Source organism: Mustela nivalis (assembly GCF_964662115.1).
Source record: "Mustela nivalis genome assembly, chromosome: 15".
Taxonomy (NCBI): domain Eukaryota; kingdom Metazoa; phylum Chordata; class Mammalia; order Carnivora; family Mustelidae; genus Mustela; species Mustela nivalis.
In genome coordinates, this window is record NC_139034.1 from 17,417,613 (window position 1) to 17,436,347 (window position 18,735).

An 18,735-nucleotide genomic window follows, 5' to 3' on the forward strand; every position below is an offset into this window, starting at 1 on the left:
TTCAAGGATCTAGTGGATTATGTTTGTATAATTCCTGGCATCTGTGTTGTTCTACTGTTTAGCGGCCAAGAGCTCTCTGAAGGAGATTACATGCCATGCTGGGTAATCTCAAGGGCATCAAACCGTGCTTTCGGAGTTCCCTTAGAACAAAACCGTTTCCTCTCTTGATGTTAGAAATAAAAGATTACAGGCAGCTTGCCGCCCATAGGTAATGCTGTGCTTTTATTTCTAAGGAAAGCTTATTCAGATCACAACATTAAATGCTGCTGGCCGTGAAACAAGGCATAAATGCTATCACAGAAAATCATGGTGAACTCACTGGACTGGATGTCCAGTTTTACCCTTCTGATTCCTGTGTTTCATAAAATGATGTGCAGCACGGAGCCTGCAGCTGCCACATAGCTGGCAGTTTTCAAGTCCATTCCATGAGCATGAGTCCACACACTGGAGGTTCAGTGACTTCTCAGTTTCACAAGAAAGAACTCATGGAGGACACTTGGTAAACTATCAGAAGAGTGGAAAGATAATGGTCCTTGTCATAACAGTCCCAACCACTGCTTATTAAGAGCCTCCTGGGTGCCCAGCGCTGTGCTCAGCATGCAATATACCTGATGATCCTTTCTCCTGATCCTCACAGTGGCCCATTCTACAGATGAGGAAACTGAGGAACAGAGAGGTTAAATAACTAACACAGAATTTCCTGCAGGGAGTGTGTGGAGGAGCTGGGATCTAATCACATGTCCTTCTGATTCTGGGCCCCGTGTTTTGTCTGCCCTGATGCCCCTCTTCCATGGTAGTGGATTAGAATTCATGAAGCCTCGCAACTCACTCCACCATGACCAAGCCCGTGCTTCTCCTGCTGTGCTCTCTGACCACCCTCCGCAGAGGGTGGAAGATTCCGAGGCCTTGGGGAGCTACTGTATATGAAAATGCTTTTTTGTACACCGACGTCACTGTTTGATCTGGCAGTTGGTGTAAATAGCTCCGTTTTATTTGACGAGCTAACGCACGGCTCTGTGTCCCTGCCCTTCTCTTTAGAGGTCAGCCAGCGGTTCCCCACGACACACCCAAACGGGCGTCAGATCATGCTCACCTACCTGCTTCCTTGGCTGCACAACATCGAGCTGGTGGACAGCAGGCTCCTGCTCCCAGGCTCAAGCCCCAGCAGCCCAGACGATGACGTCAAGGACCGGGAAGGGGAAGTGACTGCTTCCCACGGCCTGAGAGGGAGTGGCTGGGGCTCCCCAGAAGCTACGTCACTGGTCCTGAATAACCTCATGTACATGACAGCCAAGGTAAACTCCGAGGATCCCTGCCTCAGGAACATGGCTCTGCCGTCCAGGAAACCCCTGGGTTACTCAAAACCTGTGCTGCGCAGTCAGGGCAAGTGGCACTTACCGTTCAGAATCTCACGAGCAGGTCCTGGACCGTGGTGTGGGTTGCACAGCCATGTGAATGTACTTCGTGTTGCTGAACCGTATGCTTCAAAAGGGCAAACTTTATGTTATGGGCATTTTATCACAATTTTTAAAAGTAATAAAAATAATACGAACATATTAAAAATCATGACAGTAAGTATGTACATGAGTGATTGGATGTGTGATAAGTTGCTGAAAAATGGCATCTCCCTGAAGAATGGCCCTGTCTCCCCTTCTTAGGATTTTGACATGGTCATGACCCTTACGGCGACTTTTAACCAAACATTTTGCATCCTGCCATTTTTTCCACATGTCTCCCGGGCCGGTTTTTCTCTTGTGTGTTACAGTACGGAGATGAAGTTCCTGGGCCAGAAATGGAAAATGCTTGGAATGCTTTAGCCAACAATGAGAAATGGAGCAACAACCTGAGGGTCACCTTGCAGTTCCTGATCAGCCTGTGTGGGGTTAGCAGTGACACGCTTCTCTTGCCCTATGTAAGTGGCCCTCAGACTGTCAGGAGTCTCTGCTCCTTTCGGTTGTGTCTGCAGCTGCGGGTGAGAATGTGCTTTTGACTTTAAGTAAAATGGAGATATTGAGTTTGTCAGTCAAGCTACTCTCCCAGGAGCTCATCTGCATATTACTGAGGGTGTCCTTCCCCCTGAGAAGCAGGCTGCAATATCCTAGGGACACCTGTCATCCTCTTTCTAAGCCTTTGGATACAGAAACTTGTGAATTAAGGGGTGGATATTTTCCTAACAGTTACTAAAAGCTGCCTTCTGGAAACAGTAGACCGAATATGTAGGAGAAACTCAGTAACACATTAATTATGACTAATATAAATGTTCAGTATTTCCATCTTGATGCTCTTAAAATGGAATAAAAAGGGAGAGTATCTAGGTGTTTCTCTTCAAATGTAGGTGTTAGGAGAGATGAACAGAGAGGAATCTTCCTGAGATACGTGATATTTAGTGTTTATATTTAAAGGTGATCTGATCAATAAAACAATAGCAGTTTTAAAACCCTAACTCACATGTGCAACTGATGAAGCATTGAACATCACATCAAAAACTAATGATGTACTGGGGCGCCTGGGTGGCTCAGTGGGTTAAGCTGCTGCCTTCGGCTCGGGTCATGGTCTCAGGGTCCTGGGATTGAGTCCCGCATCGGGCTCTCTGCTCAGCAGGGAGCCTGCTTCCCTCTCTCTCTCTCTCTGCCTGCCTCTCCATCTACTTGTGATTTCTCTCTGTCAAATAAATAAATAAAATCTTAAAAAAAAAAACACTAATGATGTACTATGTGTTGGCTAATTGAATTTAAATTAAAAAAAAATTTTTTAAATAAAATAAAATAAATTAGAACCTAACTCAGTTGGCATTTGTGTGCTGTTGGTTCTTGTGAGAGATTTTCTGCCTACCTGCTCTTTTGAACCACCTAAGCCCTACTGTGGCCTCCAGGCCTCAGGTTGGACCGCGAGGGCCACAATAATGCAGAGCTTTAATCCAAACTTACTTTTAAAAAATTTAAAACCCTACAGGTAGCTAAAATACCATGGTTTTCATGGGAGTAGAGAATAGCAGAGACTGGGTTCCTTATTTAAACAAAAATAACTAGCAGTGTTCCCCCATGGTTTGTATGAATAAACTACTTTCTAGATAAGGCCTTAGCCAGCAAGTTTTCAGCTGAGAGAGAATTCATGTGCCCTAAAGGTAACTTTTGTAAACGTGGCCATTAGGGAAGGTAAGGCCTTTAACGTGTACTCCTGTCAGACAGGCATGTGAAGAGAGGTGAATTTTAATCCAGACACTGGAGACCATGGAGCCAAGCTATGAGGGTGGGGAGGACATGTTCGTGGAGAGGAACTGGTAACATTTAGCATGCTTGTGGGCGAGGCTCTGGAAGATATCCCTCGTGTTCTGTTTCTTCTCAGATTAAAAAGGTGGCAATCTACTTGTGCCGTAACAACACCATTCAGACCATGGAAGAGCTTCTCTTTGAGCTGCAGCAGACGGAGCCGGTGAATCCCATTGTCCAGCACTGTGACAACCCGCCCTTCTACCGCTTTACAGCCAGCAGCAAGGCCTCCGCAGCGGCCTCTGGTAGGGGAAGTACAGCAGGGTGGACATCTTGTCTTGGATCTCTGAGGTTTTCTGTATGGAGAGCACTGAAGGGATGGGAGTATATGTGTGTGCCACTTTTCCCTTATTCCTGTGTAAACTTTCACTTCAGAGATGGCTTCAGGGGCACCTGGGCGCTCAATTGGTTAAGCATCTGCCTTCAGCTCAGGTCATGATCCCGGAGTCTCAGGATCAAGTCCTCATTCAGGCTTCCTGAATGAGGGAGTCTGCTTCTCCTTCTCCCTCTGCCTACCCCCTGCTCGTGCCTGCATGTGTGTGTTCTCTCTCTTTCTCTCTCACTCTCTCTCTCTCAAATAAATAAAATCTTAAAATTAAAAAGGATGGTTTCAAAAATAGCTGAGACTTGTTAAGGGCCTCATCAATTTAATGAAATTATTTTGTAAGGGTGACCAGCAGTCAGTGACCCAGGACTGGTAAGCCATGGAGCTTTGTACTTCAGGCTGATCCCTGGCAGGACATGGCAATCACTCAGGAATCTCCTTTATGGACCCTCCTTCTTATATCTATGGAATTTTCTTGGCTAATGGTTGCCCAGAGTTAACTAAAATGCCCCTCAACAATATTATCCCTTTCAATAAATCAGCTTCTCAGCATCATTTTATGAAATATATAATGTCGTCCTCAGGTTCCTTGAAGCAGGCTTCCCTTTGACTTTTCTAATATAATAACTGCCTCCAAACCTCTCTTCTCCCCCTGGTCTCTCATCCCCTCTATTTGCCCTGCGCCTGCTGCCAGAGCATGTTCCCACAGGGAAGCAGTAGCCCAGGGATCAGAAGCTCTAGATACTTGGACTTGCTTCACTAAGGACCCAGAAATACTAAAGCAGCTAGCAGCAGGGTCAGCCACTATAAATAAGCTCATTACCTAAGTGGTCAGGAAGAAAGTGTTTCAAGAATGTTGTAGCCTCACTTTATAAAAGAGTTGAGGAATTTGGTTTGACCCTAACAGATGTCTGGGATTCTCCCATTTCAGTGGTGAGGGCTTGGAAGATTCTTTAGAATGTCTGAGATTGTACAGAAGATGTAAGGAGTCTTTCAAACATGAGATTTTGTCAGAAATCCTTCACTGTAATTACTTGAGAACCGGGCTTAACCCTTCCCCCCCCCACCACATTTTTTTCTAATCCTACCTACAGGAACCACCTCCAGCAGCAACACGGTGGTTGCCGGCCAAGACAGTTTCCCAGATGCTGAGGAGACCAAGATATTGAAAGAATCTGATGAGAGGTTGGTGCACTAATTTGGCTTAATATCCGGTATGACTTTCAGCAATAGACTACACAAAGGCATCAGTAAGAGTTTGTGGTGTTTTATAAATTACACACACACACACACACACACATATTGTTCTTAGCTTTTAGAAACACAAACTGACTCTGATTCTGCTCTGTATATCCTTAAAGATGATTTCTTCCTGAGAAAAGCCAGAGAAGAGAGAGATTAAGAGGGATGTCATTCTGGTGGTCGAAACCCACTTACCACAGAGCTTACTAAAAACCACTCGTTCTGTTAGTGGGCAAAGACCATCTGGAATTAGAGGGAATTTCCATGTGAAATTTTAAGATCTGATTATGGACTGATTACTTAGAGATTGAGTAGTTGTCTTGAGGTGAGTTCTATGAATGTCATCATTTTTATTACATCTCGACATGGTCAAATTTGGTTAACCAACAACGCTGCCTTTTCCTGCTAAAAGAAGCCTCTAGTCCCTTCACATTAGCTCTTTTATGGCATTTCTCTTGCCCCTTTTCACTACTTAGAGGCTAACTCATAAATAAGTAAAATCTGCATCACTATTTCCTGCGGTTAATTGTGAAGAACAGAGAAACAAACAAAAAGAAATAAATAGGACTCAAAAAATAAAACTTAGATGGGGTGCCTGGGTGGTTCAGTAGGTTAAGCATCTGACTCTTATTTTCAACTCAGGTCATGACTTCAGGGTCCTGAGATCCAGCCCTGTGTTGGGCTCCGTGCCCCATGGGGAGTCTGCTTAAGTATTTTCACTCTTCCTCTCCCGCTACCCCCCCAATCTGTGCCCTAAATAAATAAATATATTTTTAAAATCTTTAAAAATAAAAACTATTTTTACTTTTAAATAAATATAATGATTTATATTTATTTATATGTTTATTAATTATTATGTTAATTTATTATTATTATATATTATATAGTCATTTATAATAATAAATTATTGTGTTTATTATATATTATATATACATATTTATTATATTATTATATATATTTATTCTCATGGGTGTTGAAAACTCTTTAGGCTGACCATTTTCTAATGAAAACTCCCGAGGAGCCCTTTCACTTAAGAAATCAGTAATAAGGGGGTGCCTGGGTGGCTCAGACGGTTAGGTGTCTGTCTTCACCTCAGGTCATGATCCCAGGCGTCCTGGGATTGGGTCCCATATCCGGCTCCCTGTTCAACGGAGAATCTGCTTCTCCCTCTGCCCCCACTCCCCACTCACTTGCTCTCTCTTGTGTGCACGCGTGCATGCACAAAAATAAATTTTTAAAAATCCAAAGAAATTAGTAACAAGGATGAGATACTCATAGAAATTCATAATGGAGAAAATTCATAGATCCAATAATAGAAATAATTCAGTCAAGCCATAATGCTTCCAGATGCTTCATGACCATCCTTAGGATTTCATCCTGCATGAGAATATGGTGGGGGCTGCAGGTGGAAGGGTATATGACGTAAGATGGTCTGCCTTTGGAGTTTTGAAGGCTCATTTCCAATTCAGGGAGGCCCTTATCAGACTCCTCGGTGCCTCCATACCTGGGTTGCTGCGCTGCCTTAATTCCAGTGGTCAATCACAGGAGCTTTCCTTCAGGCAAAAAGCCCAAACCCAGTGAGTCATGAGCACAGACCTCGCCCTGTACAGATCACTAATAAAGTCCTTCCTTTTTTTCTTGGAAATGAGTAAAGGTTTTCACACTTCCCACATCAATGACAATACATGATGATTAACTAACATGTTTTTAGTCCATATTTATTATCACCTTCTTTGGAAAATTTCCTCATGGTAAATAATCACATTATGTCTCTAAAGAGATTTCTACTTCCTACCTGGAGTGTAACATTCTTTTTCATTTATTGTCTAGACTGAATTTTCCAATCTTCATTTTATTTAGGGTAGAAACATGATGAATGTCTATATATTAACATCTTACTACAAAGGCCCCTTAAGGACCAGAGTCCTGAATGTCCTGCCCAAGTTTTTAGTGGTGGCCCTTGAAATTAAGAAGCCAATCATCTCTCTAATATTGAGACCAGAGAACACCTTGAATAGAAGCTTTCTTTTTTAACTCTTGCTGTTTTTCTCTCTCACCACATCTCTGTTGGCCATTGGAAAGCCTGACACATTTATGTACCCATACTTTTTATACATATACATATATATCTGGTCCTTTCATAATGGCTATATCTATTTAATCTATAGCTTTACTGATCATATTTATATTTAAGTAAATATAAATATGATCATACATATATGACTATTCTATCCCAAAGGATACCATTATTCCATTGATCCTATACTCCATCTGCACGATTTCTCTAATACATTCTCTATTTTCTATGAAAGCAGACTAAAATACCTTATTTCTCTTGAATCTACTTATTACCCTTCCTTCTTGTAGACTCTTTCATGTTGATTTGTAGATACTTGTACACATGCTTGTCTCAACCACTGGATTTTCATTCTTGGAAAACAGAAACCATATATCTCATACAAATATTGCTACCCTTAATAATTAGCCTATAACGCTATACACAGAAGGGATTCTATAATGTTTATTCAGTATGTGAATGAAAATGGGAGAAATCTCATAGCCCCAGAGATAAGTTGTCCAAACACCATCTGGCCCCTCTTTCTCCCTCCCTCCTGCTAACCCCATTACAGAAGAGTTACTTACTCTGTTCTTTACAGTCCTTGTAGACAAAGACTCTACAGATACAATTGGTCAGAAATACTGACCAGACTGCTGTGTTACTCAACTCCTGGGGGTATTAGTCCCCAAAATACATGATTGGGCTCCAGGGAGCACCATGGAGTTGTGCAAAGAAGCAGGCCTGATGCCATGTTTTTTTCCCAGCTAGATGAATGGTCCTTTGATGTATTTCGGTAATATTTAATACTATCATGTCTACTACTAAAGTTCAGATTAAAATAAGGGTAAAAGAATAAGGGCCAATCTAAGAGAAGAGTAAGAAAGTTGTGTCAAAATTCCTCAAATGCTCACTAAGGAAAACTACTAAAAGTTAATATTAACTGAACCTTGAGTTCTTCAAGAGCCAAAGTAAAAAAGAACACAGTGAATTTTATAACTTTCAGTGTGTAAAAATAAACAAAACAATTCATTGGAGGCTACTAACAGAAACTACCCTAAATTCCTATTATTCTAAAGACTTTATTTGAAGAGAGAGCAAGAGAGAGAGAAAGAGTATAAGCTGGGGGAGGGGCAGAGGGAGAGGGAGAAGCAGGCTTCCCACTGAGCAGGGAGCCGGATGAGGCAGGACTCTCCCCGGCCTTGGGATCATGACCTGAGCCGAACACAGACACTTAACCAACTGAGCCACCCAGGCACCCCGAAACTACCCTAAAATCAAAGAAGGATTTATCGTGTTGAATTTTTTTTTATTAAACAACAAAGCTAACACATTTTTTATTAAAATAGCTATGATAGCAGTTTGTAAAATATGCAGAACCATAAGTATTTGTAATGTATCAACCCTTAATAAATCCTTATTTGATAAATTTATAGTTCCATGAAAGGATTTTTCACAGTGAGCCAAAGCAATAAGCTTCAAATTTATAAATTTCTGGTGATCTCTGTTGATACAGGGATAGAAATTAATAATCTACAAAAAGTTGCCTAAGTATTACTTTGAGCTAAATCAGCAAGTTAAAATTTAGAGAAACATTTTGTCCTCCTGGTTTTTCTCTTATATTCATGATATATTTCTTAAGACATGTACCTTTGATGTTAAAGGGTATTTGGTCTACTTAATCCTTGAAATTTTTCTAAAGCCCGGACTGAAATTGTTTTCTTCAAGCCAGGAAAGCAAAGGAAAATAACAGATTTTAGGAGACAGTTTTTACTTTTTTGTTGTTGTTGTTGCCAAGCTTATACTTTGCTACACTATGGTTTTGGCCTTCTCCAAAGGACTAAAGAGAACAGTCTGGAAGGGGCTTGTTGCCCTTGTTCATCTTGGCTTCATAACCTCTGCCTTATCCTCTTTTATGTGCATCTCAAAGGAAAAGAGAAGAGCTGCCATCCATTCTATAATTCTTTCTTGCCTGACCCTTCCAGAGTGCCATTATAAAGCTAGCAAATACTGTTTATGGTTCATGAGCTCTGTCCCATGGACGTCTCCAGATGTGGAATTCCTTTCCCCCGAGTATGTTTATTGCTGAATGGGCTCTGCCTACACTGTTTTTAATTTTATATTTGTCAGCACAAATATGATTAAAGAATGTCTTCGGAAGGTAATAGGTTGGTCACTTTTCTAATTCTGTAAGTTCAGTCTGATGTAGACAGACTAAGCAGATGTTCTAGCTGCTCTGTTATACGGATTCACAAAGCAGTAGCCCAAAAGATATGACAATAATGCTTGAAATACAGAGTTTTTATGGAAAAGATGGCTGCGTCAGTTGCAGCCAACATCGAAGAGGTCAGTAAAACCAAAATCAAACATGGACGGAACTGGAGGAGATTGTGCTGAGTGAAATAAGTCAAGCAGAGAGAGTCAACTATCATATGGTTTCACTTACTTGTGGAGCATAAAGAATAACACGGAGGACATTGGGTGATGGAAAGGAGAAAGGAGTTGGGGGAAATTGGAGGGGGACAGGAACCACAAGAGACTGTGGACTCTGAGAAACAAACTGAGGTTTTGGAGGGGAGGGGGGTGAAGGGACAGGTAAGCCTGGTGGTGGGTATTTAGGAGGGCACATATTGCATGGAGCACTGGGTATGGTGCATAAACAATGAATCTTGGAACACTGAAAAAATAAAATTTTAAAAAAGTGAACAAAACTAAATTTAAAAAAAAAGAAAAAACCGAAGTTGTTATAGTCCATTACATTTCTGTGCTCAGCAAATCTAAGTCACTGATGTTCTGAGGTTAAACACTGGGACAAGGTAGGTGTCTTAATGGCACTTGAGGACTTTTTCCTAAAGCATCTCTTTCTCTCCATTGACTGGAGGATAGATACAACCCTGCATTCCCCAGTGTTATAGAGAGAAATAGAGTATTGATCTGTTGTCAATTAAGGCAGAACACCAGTAATGAAGGGGACCACACCTGCTCTAGTTTGAATTTTCCAGATATTTCTAGATAACCTTAGTTCTTTGCTTTGACTACATATATATTAAGTAGATAAAACCTGTTCATCATTTGATATAAAATAAATATAAAATTTTATCATCACTTCCCCTCAGTCACCCCCTTGCCCTACGTTGTAGGCCTGTGGATGACAAAAATGCTATTGATTTGAAAGCCTTTGGTTCCCTGAAGAGAAAAGGCAAGGCATTCTAGAAATTCAAGGTAGAGATATAATAACTAATCCCTTAGGGCTGGATGTCTCACAGTGTGGGAAACGTTCTTGTGTTATTTCTTCTGATTGCCACAACAACCCCCATGAAGTAAATGGTGAAGTATTCTTCTTCCTTTTTGGCAGGTGGAGACATAGGGTCCCCAGGGAGATACAGGACTTGGCCAAGGTCACAGAGCTAGTGAGGGAGAGCTCAGCCCTAAAGTCACCTGTTCATCTTCTCAGAGGCACATGGCTCTCAAAGCACCCTCCTCCTGCCACCTTTCTGTGGTTGACAAGTTGTATAACCTTTCTCATCCCGTTTCCTCATATAGGACCTTTTCCTGAAAACCTTTAGATCATTTTAAGGGAAACTGTAAAGCTGATAAAGCCCAGGGTTTGTTAGGAAACCATTTTTATATATTCCCAATTCTATCTGTTTTAACTTAATCAGTCAGTCATTACTTACCTTACCTGCCTTACGCCAGGTTACCGTGTGAATAGGGATTTAACTTGTGATTTAAATAGGGATTAAATTATTCAGTGTCATTTCCATTTTCTCTCTATCAAATGTTATATTCTGGCTCAATCCAAATATTAACCTTAAAATACGTATCTTATGAAGGCTTGAACCCGTGAATCTGAGCAAGGGTGACCACACTGACCCTCTCAAGGAAAACAAAATGCTTGAGGTACAATTTTTACAGTACTCTTTGAGGAAAAGCATCATTGGAACTCACTGCCAAAAAACTCAAACACTGAATAATAGTATGTATTTATGAGTAACTGCACACACACACACACACACACACACACACACACGTGTCAGCATTTCCAATGATTGTTCTTGTATTTCAAGGTTTAGTAACGTCATCAGAGCCCACACCCGCCTAGAGTCAAGATACAGCAATAGTTCTGGAGGATCGTATGATGAAGATAAAAGTAAGTGCCAGCAGGTTGTTCAGATGGAATACAGGTGGCTGGGGAGTAGAAAATGAGCATTTTGATTATTCTTGTTCTAATTACTGAAAAGAGACCCATAAATATTAAGTAACCACAAAATCCAACTCTGCAGGTGAGCACAGAGTCAGCATCTTAAAAGTCAAAGGAAGCCATGCAGTGAACAAATCAAAATTAGAAAATGTCGAACTACGGCCCAAATCTGTATTTTTATATGTGTGGCATTTTTCCTTGGTGATGCAGTTGGGGAGAGCCTAGTAAGAAATTGTCCCACTAGAGAACAGATACTGCATTTCAGGTTTTCGACCTGTCTTAAGAGTAGATTTGACCTTTAAGCTCTGTGAGTCAGCTCGCCCAGGGGAGGATCTGTTTTCACATTGAATCTCTCTCCATGGCATAGTCTCAATAGCCAAGGGAAGACCTCACTAAACTGGGAGATGTAACTGTCACAGGAATTTCTTCATACCCTGGGAAGGTGGGAACACCAAAAAGGTCAATGCATTCATTTATTTTGTTTAAGCCCTGGACAGCTTCTGTGGATACCGAGCAGGTAAAGGGTAGCGCTTGGTCACAAGTGCTGCAGAAATTCTGGAACCAAAGAATGCTCCCTGGGACGTTTTGCTATGCTTACGAAATCAGTAAACTATCTGGTGGGATTTATGTGTCTCTTTTGGTGGAAATTTTAAGAATGGTGGTATTTCATGAACTAGGTTCATTTGTCAAAGCACAGGGCCTCTGTAGCTATTGTTCTGATTTGTTTTGTTTTTATGGAAAATGTGTAGAGTGGGTAAGGGCTACAAAGTTGTAATGACACTGTGTTTCAGCTGTCCTGACTCTCCTTCTTAATGCATAGTCAGGCATCTCCAGCATTGAAATTACCAATGGAAAGGATAGCTAAAATCCATATATAATTGCCATACTCTAACATAGGTAGTTTCAACTGTGCCCCTATATAACTTCTTACTGTCAGTCTGAGATAAAATAAAGTCCTTTGTACTTTCTTTTCTTCTGTGCCCTATCAGGGGGACCGTACTCACCAAACACTGAGTATTTGAAATCTCAGGGGCACCAACCATCAGTTTAGGATGGGACTAGATTGTACAAATGAGGAGAGTAGTAGCTGAGAAATGGAGAGCTATTCCTTCAGGAAAAGTCTGGTTGCTATACAATAATAACTCGGAATTTGAGGACAAAAAAAATTGCATCATGAAAAGGTGAAACAGGGGCACCTGAGTGGCTCAGTGGGTTAAAGCCTCTGCCTTTGGCTCAGGTCATGATCTCAGGGTCCTGGGATCAAGCCCCACATCAGGCTCTCTGCTTAGCAGGGAGCCTGCTTCCTCCTCTCTCTCTGCCTGCCTCTCTGCCTACTTGTGGTCTCTGTCAAATAAATAAAATCTTTATAAAAGAAAGAAAGAAAGAAAGAAAGAAAGAAAGAAAGAAAGAAAGAAAGAAAGAAAGAAAGAAAGAGAAGGAAGGAAGGAAGGAAGGAAGGAAGGAAGGAAGGAAGGAAAAGAAAAGAAAAGAAAGAAAAGAAAAAAAGAAAGAAAAGGTGAAGCAGTCAAATTCTGCCCCCCGCCCCTGCCAGAATGTGACAAGCATAACAAAACCTAAATCTATGACAGTGGGTTTTACATCAGGAATATTGTTGTCTTTGCCAGTTGATTCCTTCGAACTGTATCTCTTTGCTCTGGGTCCAGGACATAGCATGTGATAGAAATGCTATAATAAAGTAATTTCAGTCATTTTAAAAAATACATAAATAGTGAATTTCAGAGGCTAATTATAGTAAAATTAGATAATTGTGTCATTACACAAACTTGCATCACTGGTTTTAGGGACAAAAAGAAAAAGTAGTAGAAATATTTGTGAAGAGGAAAAAAAAAAACTATGGTGAATAGTTGTGAAAGCTTTGAAGTTGTAAAAGTTGTGCATGCTTTCATCATGGTCTCTATTTCACCTAGAATGTTGTTTTTACAAACTTGTTGTGTGGTATAAAATAAGCAGCATTTTAATGGGAAAATTGGGGTACAGAATTTGAGTTCAGTTGAGTCGTCTGTAATAATAACCTTGACGTGGTGGCAGTTACTGGCCAGAGAAGTTCCAGTTCATAGCATGTCATTTGGGGACTGAGAGCTTCTATTTTAAATTATTCATATAAGAGGAAATGAAATCAAGTGACTCAAACCATATTCTCATCACAGAAAAACCCAGAAAATATCTGCTAAGCTGGTTTTCTAGATGTTTAAGCAATAGAACTTAACTCTGGCTGTCTGGAAGGGGCAGCACGTCTACTAGGGCACAAATCCCCTTGGGACTTTGGTACCTGGGTCCTCCCTGGTGTTGTTTTTGGTTCTAGCTACACAGTGAGGGAAATGGCCTGTGCCATAAGAAAAGCAAAGATTGGTAGGCTCAACTCCAAAACGTTATAGCCACACATCTGGTGTATGTGAAGGGCCATTGTTTTCTCCCTGAATTCCTGGGAGGATCATTAGAGATAGAAAGAGTTAGAAGGAATCAGGAGAGACCTAGTGCCCCAGGGCTTCAGAATCTGGGTTTACCCAGGTGGAAGGACTATGTGCAGCCTCCTGAGCATATTTCCTATTATTTAAAAAAAAAAAAAAAAAAAAAAAACCCTTGAGTAAAATGGACAAAAAACAGATTAAGACACAGATCTATAAAAATCTTCCTACCAGTATGATGTAAGCTTTTTTAGAACTACTTAAAATATCTGCATTATCCTCTAAGCCATATGCTAGTGTACTTAACCCTATAATAAGGATACAACTAGTTGAGCTGGATAGCAGGTGAGGCCTAATAGGACAACAGTAGAAAACCAGTTTCAGTCCAACTTATTCCTAATCTAACAATCCAGTACATTTTTGCTGGTCAGGTGTGTATCTGAGAATATCATCGAAACAAAGAAAAGTATACCCTTTCCTAACAGAAATCTGACATGTTTCTTTTTTTCTTAATTCTTTGATATTCCTTCCATTTCTGCTCTCCTTTTAAGTTTGATTATAGAGTAGCTGATTACTTAGAAGTACATTTTGCAATGAGCTTATCCAAGACACTTAGTCAAAACGTTCATTTGCTGAAAGTGAAACATTCTGTAGGTAATTTACTGGGAGGTCTGAGAAGATTGTCACACATGCTTTACATTTCTCCTGGGCTAAAACCATTGTGGCCAAGATTGATGGCATGGAATTTATAGGGTTCCAGTTGCTTGATTTTTGGAGTGTTAGTAAGACCTAACGATTTGAGGCAAATCCTGAACTTGCCCTTGGAAAACTCCCTTTCCTGACATCCCAGAAGTGGGCTGTGTCCTCATGCCTGCCCTTGCCCCATGCCTCAGTTTTCACAATGGGAAGACACCCCCTCCACTGGTTCTGTTAACCGCTAAGGACAGAGTTCTATGTAGTACAGCAGCCTTGAAGCTGTTATCTCTCACTGCCTTTCAAGATCGCAGCCAAGAAAAGCTACATATAATAGAATTTGCTTAAAGATGATCTAATACACCCTTCTTCTTAATACACTACAATCTGAGTTGTAGGACAGAGCAAGCTTGTCTGAAGACATGTACCTGGCCCATATCATGGGGCCCCCAGTGGAACTGCTTGTCTTAATGCCGCTGGCCTCTACTGAGACCATTGTTAAGAAGGAGCTCCATGATGAGTCTGGCTAGAGGTTTATTAACTTTGTTGATCTTTTCACAGAACCAGCTCCTGGTTTCATTGATGTGTTGTATTTGTTTTTAGTTTCTGTAACATTTATTTCTGCTCTAATTTTATTATTTTCTTCTTTCTGGTGGATTGGGGTTTGTTCTTTTTCTAGCTCCTTTAGGTGTAAGGTTAGGCTGTTTTCAAACTCATTGCTGTATTTACTTTAAAGATAGAGTTGAGGAAGGTCTTTCATTCAAAAACTATTTGTTGATTCCCTACTACTGTCAGATACTGTTCAAGGTACTAGGGAAACAACAATAAACAAAATAAAGTCTTCACTGTTGTGGAGCTCATATGAGAGTCAGAAGAGGGACCCAGTGCCTATGAATGGGTGAACTGTGCCAGGAAGGAAAACTAAAGCAGGGTGAGAGGTTAGAAAGTGATTGAAGTGGGAGGTAGATTTTAAATAGAGTGGTCCTGGGTCAGAGACCTGTGTGAGGTAAAGGAGCCACAGGCTCTCCAGGTAAAGGCACTGCAGCTAATGGGAATGCTAGATGGGAAGGCCCTGAAGTTTGATGGTGTCTCGTGTGATCACAGAGCAGCAAGAAAGCCAGAATGACTGAGGTGGTGTGAGCGAGGAGGATAATGGGAGGAGATGAGCCAAGAGAGTAATAGACCTCGTAAGGCCTTAAAGGCCATGGTGTAGAGTTTGAAACTTCATTTTGAGTGGAAAGGGGAGCCACTGGAGAGTGTCAAGCAGATAGAGAGAGATGGGAGTGAACTTCTGTTTCCAAAAGATTGCTCTGTCTGCTCAGTAGTAAACAGACTGCAGAGGGGCAAGGAGGGCAGACTGTAGGGAGGCCATTGCAGTCTCCCTGTGAGAGAACATGGTGGCTTACACTGGTACCAATGGCGATGGTGAAAAGTGGTCTTCTGGATTTGATTTGAGGGTAGAGCTCACTGAACATGATGCCATGTTACCTAACCTCTCTTTCCCCTCTGTAAAGTAAGGGTAAGAGGTACCTATTATTGGGTTGTTAATATGTGCAATGCAGGGGCACCTGGGTGGCTCAGTCGGTTGAACATCTGACTTGATTTTGGCTTGGGTCATGATCTCGGGGTTGTGAGATATAGCCCCACATCAGGCCTAGCCTTCTGCCCTCACAATAAATATATGAATCTTTTAAAAGAATATATGCCATGCATAGATCAGTGCCTGGTGTAAAGGAAGCACTCCCTGTGTTAGTTCTTAATGTCATTATTGTTTTTATTACTGTTATCCTCATTATTTTCATGATTACGAATTGGATGTGAGATGTGAAAGAGAAATCGGGGCTAGCTCTAAGGCTCCTGTCCTGAACAAAATGGAAATATGGAGTTATATTTTACTGAAATAGGAAAGATTGGAGAAAGACCAAGTTCTCACAGTGATGAGAATTTGCATGATTTAATGTTTTCGCTTTGTGTGTCTATATTTCCCATTGCTCTGTAATGCATAATTGTATATTAGATTATAAAAAAAAGGGACTCAAAAATCTAATCAAGTGATTCTAACCCATTGATCCTATAATTCATACTCACCAAATGAGATGGTTAGAAAGTTATTTTTACTAGCCTCAATTTGTAAGATTCTTTCTACAAACACCAAGTAGGGAAAACAAAAATCATCTCTCCCTAAAAATAACACATGCTTGTCTGTCTCACCCTACAGATGACCCGATTTCTCCCTACACGGGCTGGCTCTTGACTATTACAGAGACCAAACAGCCGCAGCCCCTCCCCATGCCTTGTACTGGAGGATGCTGGGCCCCCCTGGTTGACTACCTCCCAGAGACCATCACTCCCCGGGGGCCCCTCCACAGGTAGGTAGCATGTGTGGGTAGAGGGAAATGACTACTTAGCTTTGGCTGGACTTTTCCTCCTATGAGGAGAGTGAAATCATTCCAGGTCCCATCAAATGAAATGACCTTTGAAATCAGAGGGACCATGCACGGCTTGACTTACAGCTCTCAGTGCATTTGTAGAGTTTGGTTGAATATTAACCTCAGTGCAAAGCTGCCTTGTAACTCAGAAATTTTCCTCTATGCAGTCTGGATATGGATATGCATTCTGTGATGATTTTTAGGTTGTGAGTAACTCTTCCTCCCTCAGCTCTTACTACCAAGTGCCTAGTAAGTCTCCCTGTTATGTGATCAACTCAGCCAACATTTCTTCTCTTTGTGGAGTTCTGTGCTATGTCAGAAATTAAACTCCATTTCCCTGGATTAAGGGTCTTACATAATTCTCCAGCAGGGCTTGTGAGTTGTATTAACTGTGACTTAATGATCTATCAATGTATTTCCATCCTCTTCAGAAGTTACATTAATTTCATCATGTCATTGATCAGGTGCAATATTGCTGTTATTTTTATGACTGAGATGGTGGTGGATCACAGTGTGAGAGAAGATTGGGCTCTTCATCTACCATTATTACTTCATGCTGTCTTCTTAGGTAAGACTGGATCCAAGAGGAATTCTAGCCAGTAGGGTCAAAAACCTATAGATGTAATCCAGAGAGCCTTCCTTTTACATTGACATCCTGCTTTCCTCATTTCTGAAAGATTTAGTCTCTTCCATTTTTCATTTCTTCTATGTGACATCAGCTCTACAATTTCACTTGACCAGTCATTGTTTAAAATTGCCCTATCACTGCATTATAGGGTGGTACTTTGCCAGTGCTATTCCTATAAAGATACCCAAAATAAGTGGGGTCTCTTTGAGGGTCTTTGGCTAGATGGGATTAATTTAAAGCCATGAGACACCATTAGCACATAGAGAGAAAGAAGGTAGAGCACAGCAGGCCAAGTGCTGCGATTTTAAGATAGCCAAATTGTAGAGCAAAAAAGGGAAGAGGAACAAGCTGGGGAGACTCAGAAGTTTAGTTTAAGAGAGATGAACAAAGCTAGAATCTTTCAGTTAACAGAGTGATCCAGGGAAGAGAACATCCCAGGAAGGAGGAATGCTAACCATGTCAAATGCTACTGAGAGGTCAAGAAAAGTCCATCTATCAGCATTTTTATGAGAACATTTGATTTGAGGAATAAAGCATTTTATTTTTCCTAAGCCCAACTTCTTTATGTTGGTAACACAAACAATAACAAAGAAAACCGAACATTCTTTTAACGTGTTCCTCCCGAGTGACTTGGAATCTTTACTATCCCTGGAATCTAAATGAGCTTAAAACTTGTTTATACTAAGAGATTCCACCGTTTTGTTCCAGGTTTGGACCATTACCGGCCTGAAGTCTTTGAACACAGCAAAAAATTGCTCCTTCACCTCTTGATTGCCCTCTCTTGCAACAGCAATTTTCATGCCATTGCTTCTATGCTCCTGCAGACTCGAGAGATGGGCGAAGCTAAGACTCTCACAATTCAGCCAGCTTATCAGCCAGAGTATCTCTACACAGGTAACGAAAGGAGTGGCAGAGAGCCTGAGACAGAATCACAAATGCAAAGATAACTTAAGGTGTCAGTGGAGCCCAAACTACTTCCCTAATGTGATCACCCCCACAACTTTCCAAGCAAGCAAGTAGCTGCACCATAAATATGCACCATTCCACCTGATGGTCAACTTGATTCTCAAAATCCTTCTTCGTTATTGAATATTTTCAGATGTCTTTTTACTTCTTATTATGCTTGCTGCTCTTCTTAAATATGCTCCTGCTGATAACATTGAAAATTAAGATGCCCTTTGGCCAAGAGCATCAAACACTGAAAGATGAGAATGTACAAAACAGTGACCTTCTCCATCACCTTGAGAGCAGGTTATTGCCAAGGTGCCCAATGTATCACTTGTGTACCTTCTGGTTACCCTGAGGGAATTTTCACTTTATTAAAGTAATTGATTTTTCTGGAAGGCACCATGAATGGAAGTCTACTAAGAACCATTGCTTTTTTAAAACCAAAATTTTCAAAAAAAAAAACAACCAAAATTTTCTTCTTAGAAATGAGAACAGAAAGCAGTAGCTGAGTCATGTTT

General features: G+C 41.0%; 1 protein-coding gene across 12 annotated transcripts in view; it reads left to right on the plus strand.

Annotated features, from left to right (window-relative positions):
• The window catches only part of FRY (FRY microtubule binding protein), a 446,915-nt gene that overhangs the window by 361,169 nt on the left and 67,011 nt on the right, over positions 1-18,735 (plus strand). For all 12 annotated transcript variants that reach the window (XM_082700313.1, XM_082700315.1, XM_082700306.1 and 9 more), the window contains 8 exons: positions 1,039-1,295; positions 1,766-1,912; positions 3,346-3,514; positions 4,689-4,779; positions 10,960-11,042; positions 16,431-16,581; positions 17,106-17,209; positions 17,978-18,163. In XM_082700313.1, the coding sequence (XP_082556439.1) occupies positions 1,039-1,295; positions 1,766-1,912; positions 3,346-3,514; positions 4,689-4,779; positions 10,960-11,042; positions 16,431-16,581; positions 17,106-17,209; positions 17,978-18,163 (1,188 nt within the window). The remainder of the gene's footprint in view (positions 1-1,038; positions 1,296-1,765; positions 1,913-3,345; positions 3,515-4,688; positions 4,780-10,959; positions 11,043-16,430; positions 16,582-17,105; positions 17,210-17,977; positions 18,164-18,735) is intronic.